Consider the following 25,388-nt stretch of genomic DNA (forward strand, 5'->3'; position numbering starts at 1 on the left):
TCTGTCTTTATTAATAATGCATTGAAATTCCTGGCAGACAAAACCATACCCTGAAGGTTTAGTCCATATGATTAACTGAACTGCCGGAAAACTGTGTGTGTGAGTGTGCATCATTGGACCTATCTGCCGTAAGGTACCTATGCGTTAAGGCGCTTGTGAGTTTCCAGGCGCAGCAATGACAGAGGGGTCAAAGCCCCAGTGCGCCGGCCGTTTCCACCTCTCCGTCCCCGGCCATCCATCTCTCCATCACCAGCGTCCGTACAGATGCCGACACCCGAGCCCCCTATTCCTGTCTCAATGACGCGTTGCACCCTCTCATCGCCCGAGCCGCAATTAATCTAAGCGGCACAGAGTCTGTGTGCGTGTGTGCGCGGAGTGAAGCAGCGGAAAAAAAATACCTCCGCACTGCAAATATCATTAAAATAAATGTACTTACTGTTTTTCACCAGCCTTTCCCCCCTCTTTTCCTGCGTCCCTCCATCCCTTTTCACATCCTTCCTTTTTGAGGTATCCGTTTTGCGGGTGTCCCCCCCCACCGCCGCCACACACACAGGCACACGCCGTGAAAATATATATCTAAATATATATATGTTCTACATGTATTCAATTTCTCCGATCTCTCTCTTTACCTCTCTCCCTCCCTCTCTCCTCTCCTCTCACTCTCTCTCTCTCTCTCTCTCTCTCTCTCTCTCTCTCTCTCCAGCTCTCCCTCTTTCCCTGTTCTTTTGTTAAAATTCAGTATATGCGCCCCGTCACCTAGCAACCGTCAACCTCCCTCTCTCTCTCCTCCCTCCCTCCTTCTCTCCATCACTGGCGACACGTGTTGAATGCTAAACTTAGCGGCTCGGAATAAAATTAATAAAGGGATGGACGCTCTATATCTGCCCCTTTCTCTGTCTCCCCCCTCTCTCTCTCACTGTGGCGCGTATCATAATGCAATATAAATATTTACTAGAACCACTCAGCCCTCTCGTTGGCCCCCCTCCAGCCCCCCTCCTCCCTTGCGTCCCTCCGCATTTCCCCTCCCTCCCTCCATCCATCCATCACCGGCTCCCTCCCTGCATCCCTCCCTCGCCGTCCTGTCTTTTTCCTCCTTCCTCCTATCGCCTCTTTCTGCTTCTCCAAGCAAAACGGAGGCGCCACACCAGCGTCTTTGGATCCACATGTGAGTGTCGCCCTGCCTGGTGCGTCTTTGTATGGAAAGCTGCAGTTTGCGCGTGTGTGCCAGCGTGTGTGTGTGTGTGTTTGTGGGTCCGCGCGTGCGCGCGTGCTCGCGTGTGTTCCTGCGTGCGTGCATGTGAATGAGAAATCAATACTACAGTAGCATGTCATTGACCATGTGTGAGCCGCATGCAGAGTGTGAAAGAACATGCTGCAGCTGTCATAACACTGCAGCGCAGTTAGTGAACTCAGAGCTGAAATTAAAAATTTATATTTCAGTAACTTTTTATAACCATTTGTGAAGAGGAATGAAACAACGGGCTATGGTAGAAGTGAGTCTCCAGAGGAGCGGAGGTTGCAGAACACTCAGAATCTGGTATGTGATGTTGTTTTCCTCCCAGTCTTCTTCTCTCGCCCCTCCTCTGTCTGTAATCTTGGATCAGCTCTAATCAATGCAGCAATAGTTAGCCTCAGATCATCAGCAGACTGTGCACCCGAGTGCTCCATAAATGATCTTGTGATTGGAGCTTAACCTTTCCCGCAGACCTTGGGTTGTCTTTCAAGATCGCAAAAAAAAAAGTATTCATATTTGCATCTGTAAATGCAGAGAGGCAGAGTCCAAATGTTTACCAACGAGTTCAACAAGGTCAAAGGTCTTGTTGTATTGATGCTGTAGATTTGTTCTGCCCCTGGAGGGTTGGTAAATGATGGACACACACCTCAGTTCCATCTAATTGACCCGTCATCAATATGAGATTGACTTTAAGGCACACACACACGTTATAGCTGTGTCGTTGTGTGTAACCTCAGATATATGGCCAGAGGTGGTCTCCCTATTATCAGGCTTCTGTCCTAAGAAACCAACATCTTCATCAGGGTGTCACAAAGTGTGTGCGCGCGCGTGTGTGCATGCGCGTGTTGAAAATTGACGCTGAATACATTTTGTCAGGAAGGTGTTTTATTTATAATGACCGTTTATCTGAGTCACCAAATAAAACAGAAGCACCTTATCGACCATGTCACACATATAGATTTGGTGTCTAAAAGAATAAGAGCTGAACAGAAAACATTTTGTGGTGTTCACAAAATTAGAAATATGCATAGAAACAATTAATTCTCAAATTAGTGTCTTTAATAATTTGGGTAATCCATAAAACAAGCTGTCAACAGTTTTTACGGAGACTTAATTTCCATTCAAAAGTGTAACAGATTATGACAGTGAGACCGAAATCTCAAAGGCAAAACAAAAACTAATTTTTTTCAGTGTTAACTATTGAATCCATTGTGAACTGGAAATATTTTTGCTCGAGTAAAACGTGATGCACAGTGGTAGAAGAAGTATTTCGACAGCTTACAGAAGTACCCATAAAGCAATGTACAAATACTCTGCCATAAGTAAAAAACCCACATTAACGCCACACAAAATAACTCTTCACGCCAGCAGATAAAAAGGAAAAACAGAAGAGCTAGTCATAGCTGGTTGGCTACAGTTGTTGTTTCCATTGCCCCATAGAAAAGCGCGAAATCCAAACTGCTAATGGAAACACCTACATTTCGAAAAACCTCTCTGTTATCGCTAAAACACTTTTACGCTCTAATGAGGTGGTTTTTCCCGATGTATCAATGTAACAGTTTATCGCAAAAGTTTAATGGAAACACTTCCACAATGCCCCGTCGCTGGCGTCACTGGAGATGACGCAGGAGGTCATGTGACCAGCTTATTTGAAGTCCATCATCCTCAAAGTCTTGCGTGACCAAAATTTAAGAGAGTTGTGGTTTAATTGCCAATCAGAATTATTTCTATGACCAACTCATTCTGCGTTGATTCAACATGCTGAATCAGCTGAAAAGCCATCGACAGGTGTCCTACTTGTTCCATTGGTGCAGGCCAAAGTGGCAGACACTCACTGGCGACCAGACATCAGCAAACAGCTGACGGTCGGCTTGGTGTGTCACAGCCCTTAAAGGAGCAACGTTTTATTTTTTTATTATCTTTATCTCACTTTATACTGTTCTTACTTTATGTGGTTATGAATTGATTAATCATCTTTACAACTAAATGGTAAAAATCCTTTTGTAAATCTCTCTGTAACATCCTCCAAGATTTGAACAACCATCGCTGCAAAACCCCCATAATCAGTTTACAATAATGGAGCGGAAAAATGTCCTTTCACTAAAATAAAATAATAAAATAAAATAAATTAAAGAATGTTTGAAATTTTTGAAGTGCACAACTAAAACATCCATATGTACGCCTTTGTTCTGCACACTCCACCCGTTTGTTTCCACTCTGGCTCTTTTGTGACAGACTGTTGCTGTGCTGAGAACAAACAATTACGAATGCGAACGGCTGCTCGTTCTCTTCGTGTTCTCTGATATATTGACCCCCGGTCAGGTTTCGGACTCAGTCCAGGGTAGGGTGTAAGGCGATGAAGCCGATCCGTTTGTGCCGCCCCGGTGATTGGGCTCCAGGTGGTATGGAAGGACTGGTGACCGCCGGTCCCGGGCCATGCCATTTGCGATAAGGCAGCCATATCTTGTTTAGTGGTGCATTCACTGTCACTTCTGTGGTATTAATAGGCCAGATACACATCGGTTATTCATATTTTCTGCTATGCGGAAAAGGTGAACCAGCTGCTGTACTCTTCATATTCCTCTTGTTATCTGCATTTGCCACATGCATTCATCTTCATTTGCATTCATCAATCAATACATCACCACGGCTCGCTTGCATGCACCTCTCTCTCTCTCTCTCTTCCTCTCTGTGTCTGTGGTGGTCTCTCTGTCTTGCCTGGAGCCTATGGAGATATTGGAGAGGTAACATTAGGGTTTATGAGGCATGTGATGGTATGCATCATCACTGTATTTACCCCACAGTGTGTGTCGGCATACTTCTGTAGCATACAAAGACATACACCGTGTGAGTGCATTTACATGATGGTTACCGCGCAGGAGAGTGTTCTCCTCTTGTGATTGATAAAGATGGACGTATAATTGAGGCACATACTTTGCTGTTTGTTATTCCAGTTCCACCTACTGTCTGTCTGTGGGAATGTGTTTGCGTGAAAGACAGTTTGGTTTTTGTTGTTTGGTGTAATCTGATGTGACGAGGCTCTCCTATCTCTATTTACGCATCTGTTTAGCTCTGAGCTAACAATCAAACAATAAGGTTTTCTCTCTGTCTCTTACTCGCTCTATCCCTCTCTCTCTCTCCCAAACACACGCTCATATACAAATACACATATGGTGTGTGCACAGATGCATGGTGGACAGTCGTGTTGCAATAATTTTATTTTTACAGTTGTGCAATAACTACGTACAAACGGCAGAGGAGGAAGTCAAGGTCAAGAGGTTTCCTTTTTCTTGTCATTTCAACCCTGTCCACTTGATGCAGGACAAAGTCAAATGAAAGAACAGATCATTACGTTGTGTAAAACTACGCACAACTCAGACGACAACACAGAACTAAGACATTTCTTGTCAAGTGCAAGTGAGCAACTTATGCTGAGAGTGTAAACACAGAAGACGGTACAGATGAGTGCAGTACACTTAGAGTGTAAACATAAGGGCCATATAGCAGCAGATTACACAATTTCTAAACATAAGTACCATTAAACATAATGATTAGGAATGTAAACATTATGACCATAATGCTGCAGGTTGTTGAGTAGTTTGTTAGTATGTTTATGTGTCCAGTCCCTGGGAGTTGAGAAGTCTGATGGTTTAGGGGGAGGACTCTGTTTTGTGATGGCCCAGATGCTTAGGTAGCCTTTTCTGAAGACTGGAGTGTGAGCGTGAAGGGCGTGTGGGGTCTCCCACGATGCTGTTTGCAGATGCAGGGAGTGGTGTAAATGCCTGTGATGGCAGGAAGAGAGCCTCTGATGATCTTCTCAGCTGATATCACTATCTACTACGGAGTCTTGCGGCCTGCTCCAGAATTCAAGATGCTCCCGATAGTCTAGCTGTAGCTCATAGTCAGGACGCGGTGTGGAAGGTGGGCTTCTCTCAGCCAGTGCACAAAGTGCAGATGTCACTGGGATTTGTGCTGATGGGGGTCTCTTTTGTCTCACCAACTTTCAGTTACGTTGTTACAGTGGCTGGCTCTGCAACAGGCCGGCTAGATGTTGTATCTTCTGTCTGTATCCTGACTCGTCGTTCTCGCCGCTGAGAGCCACCACGGCCATAACATCAGCCAACTTTACTATGTTTTTTTAACTGTTCATTGCCAGATACTATAGATATAAAAGTAATACATGGGAAGTTCAATTACTAAATGCAAAACCCATTAAAGTGTCATAAGATTTTATTATCACATACTGTATGTGATAATGTGTAAGCAGCATTTGCCTGTTGGTGATGTTAGTCAGCGTGGATCTAATAGTGACTACTTTAAGCTCTGCGTGGTAATTCATCCAAAATATTACATCATGACATGTCATCATCATGCCTTATCTTTTGATTTACAGCGGGTAGAAGTGTACAGAGATACACACAATAGTTTATGTTGTTTTATAGCAGCAGTAGTGAGGCAGTAAATGATGTGTGAAACACCACTGCAATTACAAAGTGGTTTTATCAGCAGGTGTTTATTATGTTTACAAAAGTTTACCACTTAATTTAATAACTCACAATTAATTATTAACCATCCATTATTTTTTAGTTCTAAACTTACACCGTCTGCTTCCCAGGGATTTCTTATTTTTTTTCTTTTACTTGAAATTACCCTGTAGTAGTTCCAGAAATTGATTAATTGATCTATTGATTGAAGAACATTTCTAAATGTTTTATTTGTGCAAGAGTATATCTGTGGTTTTGGTTTCTCAACTGCTGCGTTCACTTTTAATTACGTCATTTAAAATTTATTTTATTTAGTTTGCATTTACTACTTTTGATACTTCATCACATTATGCGCATGATACCTGTGTTCACCACGTTCACTGCATGACCTGAAATAGAGCATTTGACAGCGTGGTAATGAACATCTGAATGCCACGCTTCATGTGCATTCATGTGCTGCCGAAAGATCCAACATCTGTGGATTGTACGTTAGCCGCTTAACAGCTTTGTTTTCATTCACTGTTTCATTTAAAAATCCGACCCAGAAGACAACAAACATGGCTGGCCTGCAGCCTAAACAACAATCGTGACAAACTTAAAGTATATTCATGCAAGAGTAGTTTTTACATTAAATGGGATTGTCCTTGCTTAATTGTTGTTGTTGTTGTAATTTGGAGACAATATTTTCCAGGAATGGACTTTGTGTTATAAAGAAAACCCTGTGTGTGAAAGCAGCATGAAGTTGTCACGTTTAAAGAATCTTAAAGGTTATTACTACTTACTCCAGTTGGCTCTTAATCCCTAAGTGATGCCATCACAAAACCCTAGCAGCAAACCTCCTTTCATCAGAGTTATTATTTTTTGTTTTTTTATCATTTTCTGCTGAAAGGGAGAAACAACATGCTTAGGACAGAGGCTGACCACACGGTACGAGAGGTGGAAGGGTTGTGAGGGGATTCTAGGGTCTCTGAGGAGTGGTGTCAGACTGGCAGCGTCTACTTTACCTGAAATGGAATATGTCATGTCCACAGATGTGTTTTATAGTGCCACATGTGGCTTTCATGGCTCCAGTGTTGGAAGGAGGATCCACTGTCAAAATGTCTCCATTGCCTAATGCACATCATGCTTTTTTCACTTCTTTTTTGCTTCTTTTTTTTTTTAAACAATTCTGTGGTTTCCCCTCATTGTGCATGGCAAGTTCCTCCATCTGGCATGTATGTCGTTAAACAAACGGGCCTCAAGCCGCAGGCAGTATAATGAAATTTCTACACATTCAACAGCATTTTGAGGACCCACCAAATGTTATTTCTTTGGGAGAGTAGTACAGGCCTTAAAGCCAATGGGATGACTTTCTGAGCCTCGCTAGACCATGCGGTATTAACACAAAGACATGGAGCTTCAGCATGGAGCAAGGCTGAAGAGCTGGTTAGATGAGATGGAAACAAAGAGTGGGGAAGGGGTTCACTAAATGAGTGGCCGCAGAGTTCCTGTTATATTTTTAGAAACAGCTTGAGATGCCTTTTCAACTTTCTTTGCATTCCTCCAACACAGTGTATGTGTGCATTTACTTTGCATTCAGTCACTGACTCTATCGCTCTCTTTCCATTTTCTTCCTGCTCTCACGCACCAGGCAGAAAGTGAGGGAAAGTGGCAATTGAATTTCCTTTCAGTGGTGGTGTGTGGAATAGGAAAAAGTGCAGGGCCACAGTGCTAGCCTCTATCTTGCGCAGACACTGAACGCAGCTTTAATCCTTTCCTCTGCCCTTCCCCTTCCACACACTTGTCTCCAAATCCCCTCCACTCCATTTCTGGAATAAATTATTTAATTTATTCTCGGTCCGCAGCATTTTTATTCGTCTCTGTGGTGCGCCTCAACTTCTGTCCCTGTGGAGAGCCCTGATGAATGTGTTGGGCTCACACCCTCTGATCATCCATGCTCTGAACGCCTTTAGATACACACCAGCTTCTGGCTGCCTCCAATGCACACAAGAGCCCTCTCTCTCTCTAACCCTCTCTCTGTCTCTTGCAAACTCACAAATACACACAGGAATAATGCAAGCTATAGAATAGATCTGGATCTTTTATCTTTTTTCTGCGTGCACACAAACTCTGCTGAGACAAAAACACATTTCTCTCTCCTCTGTGGATATGAGCAGGCGCTGTTGCTCCTTGTTCAGATTAATGATGACATTTAAGAACACTGAACAATTTCACATAACATCTATAATTCATCTGGGAACACACATTTAACAATGTATGGAATCCCGGCTATATTGCTCGGCTTATGAATATGGAAAAATAGCTGCAGATGAATTATTCTTTTTTATAATTGGGGTTTCAGGACTTGATTACACAGGCAAGAAGCTCGAGTGGTGACACGTGTTCATATGGGAGCAGTGTGTACAGTATGTGCGCGTGTGGCTGAAATTAATGATCGCACTTGTGCCTCCTCGTGTGGCGAGTTGTTATGCTGGGGCGCTGCACTGAATTCCGTGTCCTGGAACGCCGTCTGGAGCCGCTAACGACGCCAGATAAGACCTCATCTTCCTCACTGCTGACGCGCACGCGTATTTTGCGATTGGGATTCGATAAGGATAAGTGAGCGCTCTGTTTCATCCAAGTCACCAGGGGATTCACTTCTAACACACACACACACACACACACACACACACACACAGGACCACAGTCCCCCTGGCGGGCATCCCTCCAGTGGTATCAATTAAGGAGCTGGTCCAATCAATGTCACCAGCCTGATACTCAACTACAAGGAGATTAAGACTAAGCTTACATCTTAACACGCAACACATAAAACACACATTAGACATCTCGGTACACAAAGATGTTAGCACGACAACTAGCCCACGTTTTGCCTGCTGTGCAGTTTTATCTGGCAGCGTTTGCGCTTTGAGCCGCTCCCTGAACACGGGACAATAATGGAATGTGTACTTTTTCTCATTGTTATTTCTCTCTTCCTGTCTCTCTCTCTTTGCTAGGCTAAAGTCTGACCTAAATACTTCAGGTTTTTGATGCTGGGACCAAAACAGAGATCAGAGGGGTCCACCGGGCTTGTCGCGATACCGGAGCGAGAAGGGAGGGTGGCGGAGGATCTGGACACACTTACAGATGGATGCTGGCGCTTATCGCACTTCATAACTGCACAACACAGAGCTCATAAACCAGTCAAACGTTATCCTCGCCGACTGCTGAATTCATGATCTCAAAGCTTTCTCAAAGCCTTACCTTTCACCCTTCCACGAGATGAAAAAGCTGCAGCGTATCAGCTCTGCGCCCTCCACCAAACCCCCTCTAATCCAGGAGCAGGTGGTAGGGTTTCATCACTCACTTGTGTAGGAGGGACACCAGAGAACCTTTGACCTTGGCATGTGACCACACCTTGAGATTGAAAAGCCGGTAATGTAGCAATGGCAGCCTGCCCAACGCTTAATGATCCGCTTCTTCCTTTTTTCAAGCGTCGTACAGATCCGCACTGTTCACATTGGTCGTCGCACCGACACGTAGTCGCACACATACACCCTCACAGGAGCACAATCAGACCAGGAAACATAGAGGTCAAAGAATGCCTCACCAGATTTTAAGTGCACCCATTCATTTTTCATTTAATGACGTGAGAGGATGTGTTAGGTGTGAACGTCATGATGAAGTGCCCTTCAATTTCATCAGCACCTGCTATTTTATTCTGCAGGACAGGAAACAAAGACGGGCGTCATGAAAGTAGAAGAGCTGTTTAAGAAGTGTTTCACTCAGGCAGAAATAATGCATCACTGCCTCAGCTAAATTTACTCATCGGAAAGTTTCGTTTCAAAGCCAGTCACGGAATGCCACTGACCTTGCTCATTAATAATACTTTTAATTTTCGCGATGTAATATTTCATGTTGAGAGCAAAAATGTATATTTTAAATGATCTGCTGCTTCAGAGGATCATCACTTCACTGAATACTGAAGTGATTCAGTCAAAGACCAAGACACAAAGAGGCAGAGAGGCCGTTATAAGACAGAGCCTGCAAAGCTTGGTTTATACTGTGCAATGGATTCGTGCACATCCTGCACTGTAGCCTACACCATTGGAAGCATTTATACCGATCAGCCACAACATTAAAACCACTGTCAGCTTCAGGCCCGGTGTGAAGTCAGGTGTGAAAACACTCAAGATGCACTGAAGACGCGTTTGAGATGTGATGGCTCGGATCATTCCTTTAGTGTGAATTTGTTTTGCCTCATTCATTCAGGACAAAAAACACACAACCAAACACTATTATAAATGATCAGCTGATACTAAATAAATCTAACACCCCCCCTCCCCATCTGCCATTGTTAGCCATGCCAGAGTCGTATCTGTAGTAGCACTGTGCATTCTCGCCACTGACAACTCCATATTGACATTGTCAGCATAGGTGTTAATCCACTGAGTCCTAGCAGTTGAGTGTGGAGGCTTCCATCGTAAGGCGAGCATCTTTTTGGCAGCTGTGATGCCCGACAAGAGGAAGTGTGGTTTCCAGTTTGTTGAATTCAGACAAGTGGAATCATTGAACAGTAACACGACAGGGCAGCGTGGTACCGATACGTTCAAACATGTACTTAGACAAGCACAGATCTCAGTCCAAAAAAGTTTCACAACTAATTGGTCACTTAAAGATTCTCCTCCCGATGCAGCTCTCCACACCCCTGGCCAATTACAATCTTTTTAATGTTATTCTTCATCCAATCTGGTTGATTTGCAACACCTGTCGATATAAGTCACACCCTGAGCCGCCTAGATGCACAGGTGTGACCACAGCCAGCGGCAGATTTGGGCGTATTACCAGGTCCTGTAATTGCTCTTGTACATCAAACAGTGCCGACTGGAACTGTACAGCTCATGTTTCAGTTAATAAATGTTAAACAACATCAACTGAAATCACTAAACGTGAACAGAGAGATGGCGTCTGGGTTGATGGTTTGTGTTATTCAGAAGAAAGGAGACTTTTTGTTTCTGTGCTTGTCCAGCCCTTGAGAGACATGGAAAAGAAAATGCATTCGGACCGATCACAGCTGTTCACAGCTGCGTCGCTGCAACATGTAGTTATATTTCTGAGGCGGTGCAAGTCGTGCATTAGCTATCTACGTCGTAGATCCAGCATCAAAATCATGAATCTAGCAGAAACAAGCTGCTACATCCCCACTTCGCCTCCACCTAGGGAATTTTACGGCACGTGTTAACAACCTCTGGATTTCTCACATAGGACACGGAAAACAACATGTAAACACACACAAAGAGCACACTGTGATGTGAATGAACTGTTATCAGAAACACATTCATACACTTTGGAGCCGAAAGTTCCCTTAACTCTGCCCTCTGCTTTTACTTTTAGCCACAAAAATATTTAAAGGTGAATGGCAGCCGTCTGTGACGTAATTTTCCTCGTCCTGGGTTTGGAGTGTACCTGCCCTGCCTAAGCTATTTGCATACTAAGATCTTTATCACAGTGTGTGCAGATCCAAGATAACGGCTATTCATGTAACTTATCCATATACAGATCACATGTAAATTCCAGATATAAATGGGGCCTTTGTTGCATGTCTCTACGGTGCGAGAGTTCCTGCAAATGCTAATAATTTGTGATACAGACATTTCAAAATAACATTTCTCTGAGTTTTACATGTACTATATCCTTTCAGGTTCTGATTTTCTTTTAAAGAATGAAAAGGATCACAAATTAGACACAATGCTCACCCATTAATAAATCTTTTAATTAGCTACATAATTCATAGGATCAGTCATCAGAGACCACTGATCTTTCTCGCCATAGTTCCCAAACAACCCTCAAACCACAATTAAGTAACCAATCAAAGTTATTGATGCCTCCATCAGTTGCTGCATACACATCTATAAGTCACCACCAATCACCCTTTAAACTGCGGCGATGCATGTGCTGTCATAGTTCCGTGTGTCTGAGCCCGAGGAAAATGGGGGCAGAGATGAGCAAAGCACACCTTGGCTCTCTGAAGAGGATTCCCTCCTCTAAACACTGATCTGATAAGATAGGAGCGAGCCCCACCAGGAATTTGTTTTTCGCCTGCTCTTTCGCTGCAGAGCAGATGATAGGGATGACATGCGGAGGAGGGAGCCACTTTGGCCTGGTCTCAAGACGCGCTGAGAACAGCGAGTGAATTCCACCAGAACGGAGGAATCCAGGGTCGGTTATTTGTTTTGGCCCCTGTCAGACTAACCCGGAGAGGCCAAACATCTGCTTCTCCTATTTGATGGGGAGTCAACAATAAATGCCTGGCAGTCACCGCCAGTACTCGCTCAGACAAAAGGAGAGTGGCCCGGGAGTCAAGGACGGACACAGACGAGAAATTATTCCAGTACTCATTGACTAAACACGGATTCAATTAAACCCAGCCGAAGGTCATGAGGTAATACAATGTGAGCGAGTTCAGCGCTGTGCTTAATGGATGCTCTCATGGCTTTGGTAATATTTAATCAGATGGCCCCTCCTGACTACCCCTGTGTGTTTTGGCCATTCATACACCTTAAATGCTGTCATAACGTGAATGAGGGAACCTGAGGAGTCAAGGGCCCTATTTGGGAAATTCTTACTAACACCGAAATTAACAATCTGTGCTACCTGTTACTGCGAATATAGACGGACAGGAGTGTTACTGCTGACAGCAGTCTTGACGACAGAGAAGAAAGGACAGATAAAGATCAGAGAAAGAGGGGGGGGGGGGTGTGACACAGGTGAAGGGGTGGTAAAGTACAGTGGGCGGGGAGTGGATACTCTCGGAGGGAGGGAAGGAAAGATAAGTAGGGAACTGCCAAAGGAATTTAGAGGAACTGAAAGCAGTTGAGGGTGGTTTAAGGGAATGGGAGGAGCAATGTAAGAGACAACACTGGCAAGAATAAAAGACAAAGCCCAGAGGGGAATGAACAGGTAGAGTTGGTAAACAGCAATTTTAAATCTAATTACTGATTTATGCCTAACAGAAACTAAGAAACAGAAACTAGACAGGGCGGTTGAATGCAAGAGAGGAGAAAGGAGAAGTAAGAAAAGGAGGGGAGGACGGGAGTTTAAAAGTCAGCTGCAGGACATGCACTGGGAAGAGAAACAAGGCTGAAGGCTTTAAAGAGGGGAAAAGTGAGAAAGCAGCAAACACTCATTGACAGGGAGGACCGGACTTAACTTCATGGACTACTGACATCAGCAAAACAAAGGAGAAGAGCGTCTGAAATTGCGTCACTGTGGTCACTGTGGTCTGGTGCTTGCCTGGGGGTGTCTGTTGTGCAACGAAGACAGCTGAAACAGAGAAACTCAAGCGCAGTCAGTTCAGCTCAAAGCGACCGTTCTCCCTCTACCAGCACCATGTTGATGAAAGAGTACCGCATATGCATGCCACTGACTGTAGATGAGGTAAGTGTGTTTGTCTTTCCCACACTCGCACATGCACACTGCCGTCTTCAACTTTAAACTGGAGTACAACAGTTTCGTGCTTTTTTTTCAGCTTGTAATCTTGAAAGTGTTAATGTGCTGATAAGGAGAGCGCCAACAGAGCACACAGAGCTCCCGCGGCGTCCCTCCGGGAGCCTTGGCACGCCGAGTATAGCGAGGCATGCAGCGATGGGCTCGGGCAATCTGAGCCACCGCGGGAACACCTGGCCAGCAGTAATATAGCGCTGAAATTGTGTCTAAATTATCCGTCCATCTGCGTGCTACGCTGCTTTCCCTCCCTCGCTCCAGCGCTCAAACAAGTCGGACTGGTTACAGCCCCGCGACCTGCGAACTCAAACAAAGGCATTCGGCCCACAGCTTGATAAACAGAGAGAATGCGCTGAAGAGAAGGCGTCAACAGATGAGGGTGCACCAAAGTGTCCTTCAAGAGGAATGTCCTCTACCTTCCCCCCATCCCCTCCTGTTACCTGTTACCACAACAGTGACAGTGACAAATAGCAGTCCAGAATAGGATTTACAGTATCGGTACAGGGACACAGAAACTTGAGCTTGCAGCAAATCCTCTTTCGCCTGAACGTAATGTAAGTTTAAATGCAGCTTATTTGAGGAGGTACCAAATCGTGACAGCTCCCTAAATCCGAGCCATTTACGACACCCTAACCCTTACTCCACCTCTGAGGTGAATAGTGTTGAGTTTCACCTGTGAAACATCCAGACCTCTGTAACCCAAAGCAACGCCAGCGTGTTCAGGAATGTGTTCAGTATTGTATTGCACTGACAGAAAAGCTGATAGACAGTAGCTCAGGTGTGCGTCGCTAAGGTCGGTTGGTTCGGCCTATGCATGAGTTGAGACACTTGAGCCTTGCGTTTGAGTGTGTGGGCAAAATTGAAAGTGCACCGTCTGGCACCTGTAATGATGCAATAAAAAATAAATTTAAAAAAAAGCATTCAGCATCCTTGGAAGATTTCATGTTTTATTGCTTTTCAACAGTCAGTCACAACGTGGCCCCCTTTGACACTTATCAACCAAAAAGAACTTTGCCAAGGTAAAAGCCATCTTTACAAAATCATGTTGAGCACTTTTAAAGACTAAAAATGTGGACACCTGGATGGATACGGAAGCTTTCAAGTCTTAGTCCTGTAAACTAAATAAATCGTCAAGATCATCAAAGATTATGGCGCGTGTGAAAACCTCTCTAGAGGACGACCTCATAAAAAACAGAATGAGAAAGGAGAATATATACGTAGTAGTATCAGATGGCAACTCTTATTTTGATTTTAGTAATAATATCTTTCACTTTCATTCGCTTTCACATTGATGGTATGAACACAGTTTCCACCCTGATGTGTTTATGTCATGAGGAATCTATGACGAATGCATTTCCCGTAAATCTGTCCTGTCTGTTAATGGAAACATGGCTGAAATGTTGTGATGTTGCCAGCTTAAAGCTGTCACTGAATGCTTTGGCAGCTATCCAGACTGCATAACAATAATTTAGAGACTAAAAAAAGAATTCTTTTAAGCTACCTGCTTTTACAGAAAGTAAAAGAAAAAAAAAAGATTGACAGCCTGTGTGGGAGGAGCTCGCTCCTCTGTAGTCTGATAGTCTCGGGACGGTGTTTAACCACCCATCACTATGATTCATTAAGTACCTTGAATACCCAATAAGTAAATATTGAATGTTGACATCTCTCGGTAATTGGAACAAGAAGGAGGAGTGTCACATGATGTCTGCAAAGTACAGTGAAGGATGGCTAACAGATATTCCGGCGTCCTCCTTTTCTCTAGTTCGCCATCTTTCTCTGTTTCTGCTTTTAATTAAAATAATGCTTTGGTGCCACACAAATATAGGGCAACAAAACGAATGGTATTACAGTGACCACAGCAGAACAGCAGGGAGAAAAGAGATGGTGGCAGCGTCACTGAAAAACAATGAATAATTACTGCACTGATCTATAGTGTGTATAGATTGCTGTAAAGATAACACTAATTCTGCCAGACTGAGCTCAATGAGCAGGGCCCTCCAGATGCCCAAAGGCCTCGTCCTCTTTAAGATGCCTCATCAGCATCGGACACACACTGGGGCTGCAGCGCAGAGTCCCTCCACCCTAATTTAGACACCATGCATATAACCCTCACTGGCCAAATTGGACATTTGATATGGTCACCTTAGGGAAATCCTTATACACATCGAGTGACTGCTTACTTAAAAAGCAATGGGCAAATATAAAGCTCGGGAGCCCCGAGTAAATGTCTGTCAAGACGAATCCAGACTCAGTAACAGTGACTGAACCTGATGTGACTTTCATTAGCCACTTCCTCTTAGTGGTTAATATGATTTACTCAGTGGGATGTGCATTTTATATTTCTGATATGACTTAACTTTTTATCGACACAAATTTCTCACCTTGTGTCGGGAATCTTTCAGTTTGTTCCACTTAATGTCAAGTTTTATTACCCTAAAATCACAAAGATGTCTTGTAGGGCTTCAGAAAACTAACTTAAAATGAGAATATAATTTATTCTGACCAGCAGCTGCAGTGGCTGCATATAAGTTTATTAATGTTGGTTCTGGGGCTAATTGTAGTTTCTTTATGTACTTTTCAATTGTTTGAAATAATTACATGTGAAATACACGTGCATGCAATAATTTCAATCTAAACAGTAACCGAGACTGTAAGATAAATACAGTGGAATAAATATTTATAAAGAGCAGAGAAAGAAAACAGCCTTTCTTTTATTTTATTGAAAACAGTAAAGAGGACAAATGTGTTCTCAGAAGTTACATAAAATTTATGATGCATGACCATCGGCAAACTAACTGTAATTGCGGCAAATATAGTGTACTCGAAATGTGTCACTCTCCACGGCGGCTTGAGGACTAGTATGAGGATTTTGCTTTTGTGCTTTTGTACATTTTCTCACTGGAGTTTCTCCTTGTCTCTTTCTCCACACCGCCTCCATCCTCGCCACCAAAAACGTCTTCGCAATCCGCTCCTCGGGCCTCCAGTACAGGATTGGGCAGCTGTACATGATCAGTAAGCACAGCTGTGAGCAGAGCGGCGGGGGAGAGGGCGTGGAGGTGGTGAAGAATGAGTCCGACGTTCACCCTCAGCACGGCCCCGGACAGCTGACCGAGAAACGCATCTACCTCAGCAGGTAGAATTCAGCTCTACGGTGATTGTGCCGCTGCACTAATGATGTACAAATAATCCTTTTACAGCCTGTCACTACCGTCCTTATGATAACTTATGTTGTTTGATCTGTTGCTTCACTGGGAAGTGGACCCGAGTGGTAACTATCACTTCCTGACCGGCAGTAAAACAATAATTTCAAAACTCGGTGAATCCTGCCTACATCCAAAGTCCAGCTGCCCTTTGTCTGAACATAATGAGGCATATTCTCTCAGGTTACAGTGGAAATACAACCAGTACAATCGATTAATGGTCTCTGTTGACGGTCAAAGTTCACATTATGTGTATGTGTTCACTTCATACATTCAAATGATGGAAACTTTACTACAGCCACTTTATAAGCTTTAATTAGCTTTTATAAGCAGTGCATGAACAATTATTATTATTATATTGTGCTATTGTGTAGTTTTGGCAGACATAAGAACAAATTTAAAACTATAGATATAAATACAATAATTTGACATGTTTGGAAATACACATTTTTTTCACATAATTTAGATAAGAAGATTGATACACAGCAGCTGGTAGGCTTAGAACAAAAAACTGAGCTGGTAATAAACGTACTGGAGTAACAGAAACTCTGAAGCTAATCTTATCATTTTGCTTAACAAAGTGTAAACATTCCCATTGCTGTTACACAGGTTTTTATGCGGTGCAGTCTTTGTTGGCTGGCAGCCGTTGCCAAGACGTTACTGCTCCAACCAGTCAATCACTCAACCCCAAATAAAGCTAATATGATTGTTTTTATACGTTGATAACAGATCAGACACAGCGAGTTAATTATTGAGATTTAGAGATGGTGGCAGGTGAAGTTCATTGTATTTCTGTGGAAGCTGGCTCGCTGTTTTCCCGTTTCCAGTCTTTTCTGTTTGAACATGGCGACTCTCGCCTCATATTTAATAGATATATATTACCGTGGCGTCAATCTTATCATCCAGCTAAAAATGAAGAAGTGCATTTTCCAATATGTCAGGCTACTGCTGTAATTTATATGTGAACACTCGCAATGATTTATTAAACAGGTGCGCCACGTCATTATTGCTGCTTGCAGCTCTATTGTAGCTTGTTAAAAACCATCCAGGTCTAAGTATATGGCTCATAAACCCTAAATATGAACTGTTAAAATAAACCCAAATGATTTCTGAATGGTTTCAAGCCAGGGACTGTTTTTCCCATATGATTTCCGATGTGACTCACGTTTACAGTCATCAAAGTAGTATGTGAGTAATATTTGAACTGAAATGTTGCAGTGATTGTTAGACTGCAGGAAACCGCAGGATTTTCAAGTTGCGTGCGTGTGTTTGTGCTGAAAGGATGTGTTTTATTTGCTAAGCGCCCACGGTAATGGCCCATTAATCAGTCAACTGTGATTAAAATGACAAGCCCATCTAAAAAAAGCTACGAATTCTCTCGTAGCTTTAAATTCGGTTCCGTAACCTTCCCATACCCTCACTCATTACTCTAACGTAACCTCAGCATTTATGCCAATCAACACTACAAACCCAAGGTCTAATCCTAAAATAAACTTTGAAAGAAGTGAAGAAGTGTTCTCACTGAGATGGATTTTACTAATCTTTGTGTGCTTGTGGGACTTTTGGTTCTCATTAGTACACACAAAGATCTGTTGGAACACACACCCACAAACACACACGTGTATATATATATATGTGTGTGTGTGTGTGTGTGTGTGTGTGTGTGTGTCTGTGTGTGTGTATACACATAGACACAGCTATAGTGACTGCAGCATGTATTTTACCTCAATCATGTTCTGACATGTGACCTAGAAGCTAGATTTACAATTCATCACCACAGGTGTAATTGGGAATGAGTCACATAAATGAAACGGCGGTAGCCTACAGGAAATCTGGCCATAAAAGACACAAAAAAAAAAAAAAAATACACTTTGGATCTTTCTGTCTCCTTCCATAATCTCTCTGCCTCTCTTCCACTCTGTGACTGTGATTCTTTCTTTCCTGTGTTGCTCTCAGTAAACTGCCAGCCTGGATGAAAGCATTCGTCCCGCGAATCTTCTATGTGACAGAGAAGGCCTGGAACTTCTACCCGTACACTATCACAGGTGTGTGTGCTAAGCACAGTGTTGCCAGCACCTCATTGCATAATGAAGCTTATTTACATACGACAGCTGATATTTCAAGCGCCATCAAATATTTATTGTGATGTACTGTATGGATGTATTCCCTTGTGTTATGTATATGCTCTTGCAATTTCATGCCCATGCGTTCGAGTAACTAATGTCGTTTCTCCCTGTCCATACTGAACATCCCTGGTGCTGCAGAGTACTCAGTAAGTATTCTCACATATCATTTACTGTCCACGAATGCAACAGAGCACATCTAGTTCAGATATTAACGGATCTAATCGGCATCTGTGCCCCTCAACCGCTTTCTTCCCCGCTTTTACCTCCTGTTGCCTGCTAGGTATCATTCATCCCCAAGTTCAGCATCCGCATTGAGACGAGATTCGAGAACAACAACGGAGATAACGACAACGTGAGTGCAACTGAGAGAAAGAGAGAATGATGGAGTGGTTTGAGTGGAGGGGGAGGAGAAGGACAAGGGGATGGGGAGAAATTGCAATCTTCTCTGCAATGTTCATCAAATTGATGTACCCATTACAAGGAAAACAAGAAAAGCACAAAATGCACTATTGACAGATCTATTAACCAGCATGCAACGCGTTGATCATGGCTGCCATGGTCCATTTTATTCAAGGCCAACATGCACACACACAGAAACTCTAAAGCCATTGCGACTGTCTGACTTTGTGGCTGTACCGTGTTTTCGAGGAACGACAACAAGACTCCACATGTCAGCGTGCGGAGACGCACGCTTGAGGGGAGAAATGTGTCCATTCTTGTTTCACATAGGTACAGGTTACTGACGGTTATTCCAATGTGTCCCATGATTATATAAGAATCAAGGCTCGGGGAGGTAAACCTGTAAAAAGAGATGCTTGGTGCTGCTCTAAGGGAACAAATTATGAGCAATGACACGGCATCACCTTTGAAGCTGTATATTGGGAACTTGTTAGCACGCTCATTCAGACATCCAACTGGGATGGATGTCTGTTATTTATTTAGAGCCATGTCTCTGACTACTTGGTGAATCTTAGCTCTACATCCATTCTACTTCTACCAAAATATCTGCCTTTTTTCTTCACTTTTCTTCACTATTTCCAGCAGCTCGTCCCCAACCAGGTATTTGGGTTTTGTCATTTAAAATGAGTCGACATTTGAGCCGCGACAGTGAATCAAAGTGGTGACGTATTTGACTGGGCAGATAACAGTGAGCCGAATTTCATTAAAGCCATTTGCCGATTCAGCTAAAAATCCTCCATAGGTTTATCAGTACAAGCAACCCACTTCACATTATCAGAATTGCCAATTGATAAGTTGCACATAAAAAATCCAGTTCAGAGACTAATCGGCCGTGTTTGTGCTTAACTTGAGCTTTTTCCTTTCCTTTATAATTTCAGTTGCTTCTCCTCACAGGGAAATATATTTTTTAACTCCATTCCTGCATTTATGTGAAGGCTATAGTTAGTATTAGTTTAAAAATACGATTTTATATATATATATATATATATATACACACACACAAACAGCATATACAAATAAAACTGAAACACTGTAAAAAGGCAGCACAATACATCCAACTAGTGTAACACATCCCGTAAGAGGGAGCAAGACCTTAGCTAGACTGAGACCAACAGCAGCACCACAGGAGTGCAGCGGGCTTACCCCAGGTTTATCTTATTTGTTAGATTTCAGCTGTGAAATGAAAAATTTCAGTGGGGCGTTAGAACAAATTTTAAACAAGGTCAGATAAAAGTGCGGCCTCCTCTCTCTTTTTTTTGTTACCTCCTTTCTCTGTCAAGGAAAAGTGCATTGTGCTTTCTCGCCCATTTTAATATCCCACGTACGTCCTTGTTTTTTTCCCTCGCCCCCTCCTCCTCTCCTCTCCTGCCTGTTCTCTCCTCTGTATGCTCCGGTGTGATTTGCTCCAAGGGCCTCAGGGTGGGATATAGTGAGGCGCGTTATGGTGCGTGACCTCCGTTTTCTACATAGTTACTCACCTGCTCTTATCCCGCTCTCCATTGAGTGAGTGACTGCATGTGTTTGAGGTCACAGGTGAGTGTGTCCCCGTGTGCGCGCGCTGCCATTATACTGAATGACCTCCCCCATCTGTTTGGATATAGGTGTTTGGGGACACGCCAACCCCGGCGGAGAGTGTGAGTTTCCTGGATATCCTGAGCGACCCCATCCCTGAAAAGCACTACAAGGAGTCAGAGGTGCGTACTGCGCAGTTACGGTCACACAAACATGCGCGCGTGATGTAAACAAAGGAATTTGCTGTGTGATGGAGAACTTCGGTGTTTTTTTTTGAAAAACGCCATGTACGTGCTTCATGCTAAGCTAAGCTAACTGCCTCCTGCTACTTAGTGAGTGCACAGATATTAAAGTGGCATCTAAATCCCGGCAGTGTATTTCCCAAAATATTAAACTTTCCTTTAAGAGTGGCTCATAATACATGAACACAGATACACAAATACAGTTTCTTTTTCTTTGTTATGTTCACTTTGCATCTGAAAGAGCATACATCAGTAATACACACACACTTCTCTGCTTCTCTGCCTATCTTTGTCAACTCCCCGCCAAGCTTTTACACTTCTTTGCTGCCTTTTACACTTCTTTGCTGCCCCCCACCCCCCCACTCATCAGGGCTATTTCTTCAGACTCAGCTCATAAGCTCCAATGTTTGCTCTGTGCAGGACTTGAGTCGCTGGCAGTCGAGTAAAACTGGCCGAGGGCCTCTGGAGAAGGGCTGGAGAGACGACCACAAGCCCATTATGTGCTCCTACAAGAGGGTGCAGTGCTGCTTCGAGGTCTACGGCTTCCAGACCAAGACTGAGGAGTTTATACACAGAGTGAGTACGCTTTCTCTCCAGCGACGGAAAAAGCAATGAAGCACGAACAAAAACCAGAACCAGTGGGAGCAAAACTAGCAACGTTTATTTTATTTAACGTTGTTACCAAAAAGCGAGAGTGGCTTTCATACTGGAGAAATATGTTTCCATTTATCTCCAGTCTGATCGCGTGCGCCTCGATTAATTACGCAAACTTTCGACATCAGCATACAGCAAAACACGGCTACAGACAACAGCTGCATTATTTTTTTGATGACATTCCCTTCGTTGACACGTTTCTGTTTGGCCTGCACAATTTCAGAACATCCGTGACATTCTCCTGGTTGGCCACAGGCAGGCGGTAGCATGGATAGATGAATGGCACGGTGGGTCATAATGCATTTCATAGATACAATATAATACATCCAGGAGAGTGCAGTTGTGTTTCGTGCCGCATGTGCGCATGTGTGTGTAATTGTTCTGTGCTGTTCCCACAGGGCTGAGCTTGGAGAAGGTGAGAGAGTACGAGCAGACAATGCAAGAGAGGACCAACAGTAAAGTCAAATCCAGCCAGAACAACACAGGTGAGGTCGCAGCTACTGACCTGCACTGTACTGAAATATCACAGAGGGAGGGTGAGGAGGGAAGGGAAGGGAAGGGAGGGAGGGAGGAGAGAGATAATACATCTGAATATGAGGCTTAGAGACGGAGGCAAAAACAGGGAATGCAATAGAGTAGAAGATGAAAAGAACAATGAGTTTGAAATGTATATCTGTACGCTAATTATTCTTGCATGTAAATGCACCATAATAACCAGGACATGTGCAGAGTAGCTCACTGACTCATATCCTCGTCTGACTACTTTTAAAACTCTAGGAATATGCAATAAATCACCACAGGTATTTTCTGTTTATGTATCTTGGCATGTGATCAATTCCCTTCAACGGACTCGCACCAAGATCACAACAGTTACCAATCATGTTCTGCCGACGTGCTGGAACAGAGACTGGTTGCAGCAGTAGTGCCTTCTCTGTGCCCTACAAGTACCCAAATGGCTGGAGTACATCTGTGACAGAAAAAAAAAAAAAAAATGGAAGAACGGGAAGAGCAGTGAGGAGACATTTCACAACACAAGGAGCAGCGAGGAGGGAGAGACAGAGGGTGTGTGCCCAGAAAAGGACGATAGAGAGACAGATGTGGGGCTGTGTGTGTGAGAAAGGGAGAGAGGGGGGGGGGGGTAGGGGGAGCGGGGTGATTGGTAGGATGGCTCATGAAGTGATAATGCCACTGCGTCGCTCTGATAAACAGTGTAATGCAGCCACCTGCTGAACTCTCACCATCACGAGCCCTCTCAACATAAATAACCAGCCATTGCAGCACTTAGCTGCAAATGTCAGACCTGGTGGGGGTATGTTTCTAGGCATATGTGTTATGTGTGCGTGTGTGCACGTGCATATATGTGTGTGTGTGTTTGGTCACCCTGCCCCCTGCTGGTTAGTCTGGTGAACCTCAGCCGCATGTGGGAGATATCAAAGGTAGAATTCCCAATATGGCCTGTAGCATCTTGATGCCTGTGCTCTCTCTTTCTCTCCCTCTGTGTGTGATGATGAGAGACATCAAGCTGCAACAAATCTGCAGTCATTGCTCAACCTGCTGCAGCTCGCTGCACCGCCGTGACCCCCTACAGGCCAAAAGCAGCTACTGCGTTCAGCTGTGCACAGACTGAGGAATAGTTTTCATTTCATTCATCTGGTGTAATAAAAGTAAATGGATGTCATTTACTCTAGAGAATCTAATAAAAAGTTGGATGTGAGCTGAATACCAATAAGGGATTTAAATAATGGGGTTTTGTGTAGCATATGACACAGATCTTAAGTATATTTAAACACACTGCAATCTCAAACACAGTTCTACCTCCATTTTTCTCTTCCTTTTTTATGTCTGACTACCTATCTGTCTCTCTGTCTCAGGTCCTCGTCCCTCGTTCTCTCGCTCCATCTCTGTGACAGATGAACGTTCCCTGAAGAGGATGGGAATGACTACAGTGGACATGCCCGACCCATCAGCCTCCTATGCGCCGCACGGCCCCGTACGCCTCAACTCAACGCCCGAGTGATGCCTCGCACAGGAACACACGTGCGCACGCACACACCTTGTACAATGCAAACACAAAACCCCAATACAGTGTCAACACTCACCAGAGCCACGTGATGCTCTTTCTCAAACACGCACACACCCACATGCAAACAGCAACATGATCCACAAATGCATAGTTTGACATTTTGGGGGAAACACGTCTTTGCTTCCAGGGGTGCAATTAGATGAGGGGATCGATGCCGCTGTCATTTCTGTCTGTTAAATTTAAAGTTAGAGCCTGCAGCCGGTTATGTTTAAAGACTGGACGCACGGAGAAACAGCCTGACTCAGATTACCAACACATGTAAAGGTATGAATTAACACGTTGTGTCTCGTTTCTTCAGTTGCTTGTAAAAACAACAACGTGCCATTTCAAGGGTGTTACATGATGGCGATACCTTGGCTTGGACACGTTTTAGAGGTGTTGGTGAGAAGATTTTATCGCCTTCAGACAGAGTCAAGGTAGCCGTCTCTCCCGGTTTTCTATCTTTGTGTTAAACTAAACTAACTGACTTCTGGCTGCAGCTTCTGTTTACCGTACAGAAGCAAGAGTGGTATTGATCCATTCATCTTACTCTCTGCCAGAGAGCAAATAAGTGTATTTCCCAAAATGGCTCAGAAATATTCATATATTCTTACGCACATAGTGTAGTTCTCCTCAAACACCTTGTGCCTACCCAGTAACGAAAAAAAAAACAAAAAAAAACTTCCAGTATCTGAAAAAGCCTTGCCCCGCATTTTGGTACATTCTCTCACTTCCTCAGCCATAGTCGAGCGCACGGCCACCAGCAGAGCTCTCCGATTGTTTCCAAGCCCCCAACCAGCAGCCTACAGACAGATGCATCGGGAGTTTAATAGAGTGGATCTAATGAGAGAGGGGAGAAGGGGGAGGCTGTCAATGCAATGGATCAGCTCTCCCATCTCCACCACAGCCAATAGGTCAGACCAGGTGTATTGACGGAGGGCAGCGAGGCATTGTATTGGTTCCTTGATCGCCTAACTCAGAGCTGCAAATGGGTCAAGTCAGGGTTAAACTTCAATTATATATCAATGATGTAACCATCTATAAGACCGTTTACTGTTAGTTTTTTACCTTTTATATGTATACATCTATAGGAGAATGGTTCTCTTTGTCAGGGATCAATGATGAAAACTGAACTGATGTACATAGTGCGTTACATCTTACAGTTTTGTCACAATATTTAGTTAGAATATATATTTCGTAATGAATCAAGGGGAAATTCTATGTATACTCTGTATAGCCTTTTGTAATAAATTATTATCAATAAACACAAATTCTTCCTAATGAGAAGATTTACTCACAATGTCTCCTGATATGTGCCCAGATATGCGAAAACATTGACTTGCTGCATCACATTATCAGCCATGTTTGATCGGTATTGACCTACAAAGATGAACCGGCTGCCGGCACATCACAGCTCTCCCATGTAATCTACTCACCAATTTCACACTGCGTGTCATGTGGAACCACTTCCAGCAGCAGTGGACATGAAAAGATGCTCCCGCTTGGGCCAGTGTGGTTCGTGGCAGTCTTCTCTCTGCAAGACAATGGAGAATTATGAATTTTTAACAGATGCGGGGTTGTGAGTTGGGCGTGGGTGCATGTCTGTCATCCCAGTGTCACTTCATTGTTCCAAGGCTCCGGGACAAAAGCCCACGCTTGTCATGAAGCGTGGGCTTTTTTGACTTGAAAGTTGTTGTGACTGACAGACATGGCAGCTTGCTTTGAATGGCACGCTTAATTGCTCGCATTATGGGCCTCATTATGGCGTCTTTTATCCATACAAATCAAGAACCAGCATGACAGTTTGTTATTAACTTCCCAACAAAGCGTCGCATTCGCATACATACACAAACACAAAACTCTTTCTCTCAGTATCTCTTTTTACAGTAGCAGCAGGAGGCTGATATGAAAGGCAAGTGCTCGCCACAGTCAGGAG

At 43.7% G+C, this 25,388-nt stretch overlaps 2 protein-coding genes across 3 annotated transcripts in view; one reads left to right on the forward strand and one right to left on the reverse strand.

Moving 5' to 3' along the window:
* The window catches only part of LOC125015973 (glutamate receptor ionotropic, NMDA 2D), a 48,067-nt gene extending 47,425 nt beyond the window's left edge, over window positions 1-642 (reverse strand). For both annotated transcript variants that reach the window (XM_047598105.1, XM_047598104.1), the window contains exon 1: window positions 437-642. The gene's annotated coding sequence lies outside the window, so the exon portion shown is untranslated. The remainder of the gene's footprint in view (window positions 1-436) is intronic.
* Window positions 643-12,551: 11,909 nt separating this feature from the next.
* On the forward strand, window positions 12,552-24,749 carry pitpnc1b (phosphatidylinositol transfer protein cytoplasmic 1b). Its single transcript, XM_047599343.1, has 10 exons — window positions 12,552-13,131; window positions 16,182-16,330; window positions 18,354-18,442; window positions 18,662-18,669; window positions 18,804-18,875; window positions 20,584-20,676; window positions 21,157-21,312; window positions 21,614-21,677; window positions 21,789-21,875; window positions 23,262-24,749. The coding sequence occupies exons 1-10, from the start codon at window positions 13,084-13,086 to the stop codon at window positions 23,405-23,407; spliced, it is 912 nt and encodes a 303-aa protein (XP_047455299.1). The 5' UTR covers window positions 12,552-13,083; the 3' UTR covers window positions 23,408-24,749.
* Window positions 24,750-25,388: the final 639 nt, after the last annotated feature.

Source organism: Mugil cephalus, chromosome 11 (genome assembly GCF_022458985.1).
Source record: "Mugil cephalus isolate CIBA_MC_2020 chromosome 11, CIBA_Mcephalus_1.1, whole genome shotgun sequence".
Taxonomy (NCBI): Eukaryota; Metazoa; Chordata; class Actinopteri; order Mugiliformes; family Mugilidae; genus Mugil; species Mugil cephalus.

What these genes read in the sequence shown, in the direction of transcription:
- pitpnc1b (XM_047599343.1), top strand. Translation starts at nt 13,084, where the DNA reads ATGTTGATGAAAGAGTACCGCATATGCATGCCACTGACTGTAGATGAG. An exon ending in ACAACGGAGATAACGACAAC is followed by an intron (nt 18,876 to 20,583) that starts GTGAGTGCAACT and finishes GTTTGGATATAG; the next exon opens with GTGTTTGGGGACACGCCAAC. An exon ending in AGCACTACAAGGAGTCAGAG is followed by an intron (nt 20,677 to 21,156) that starts GTGCGTACTGCG and finishes TGCTCTGTGCAG; the next exon opens with GACTTGAGTCGCTGGCAGTC.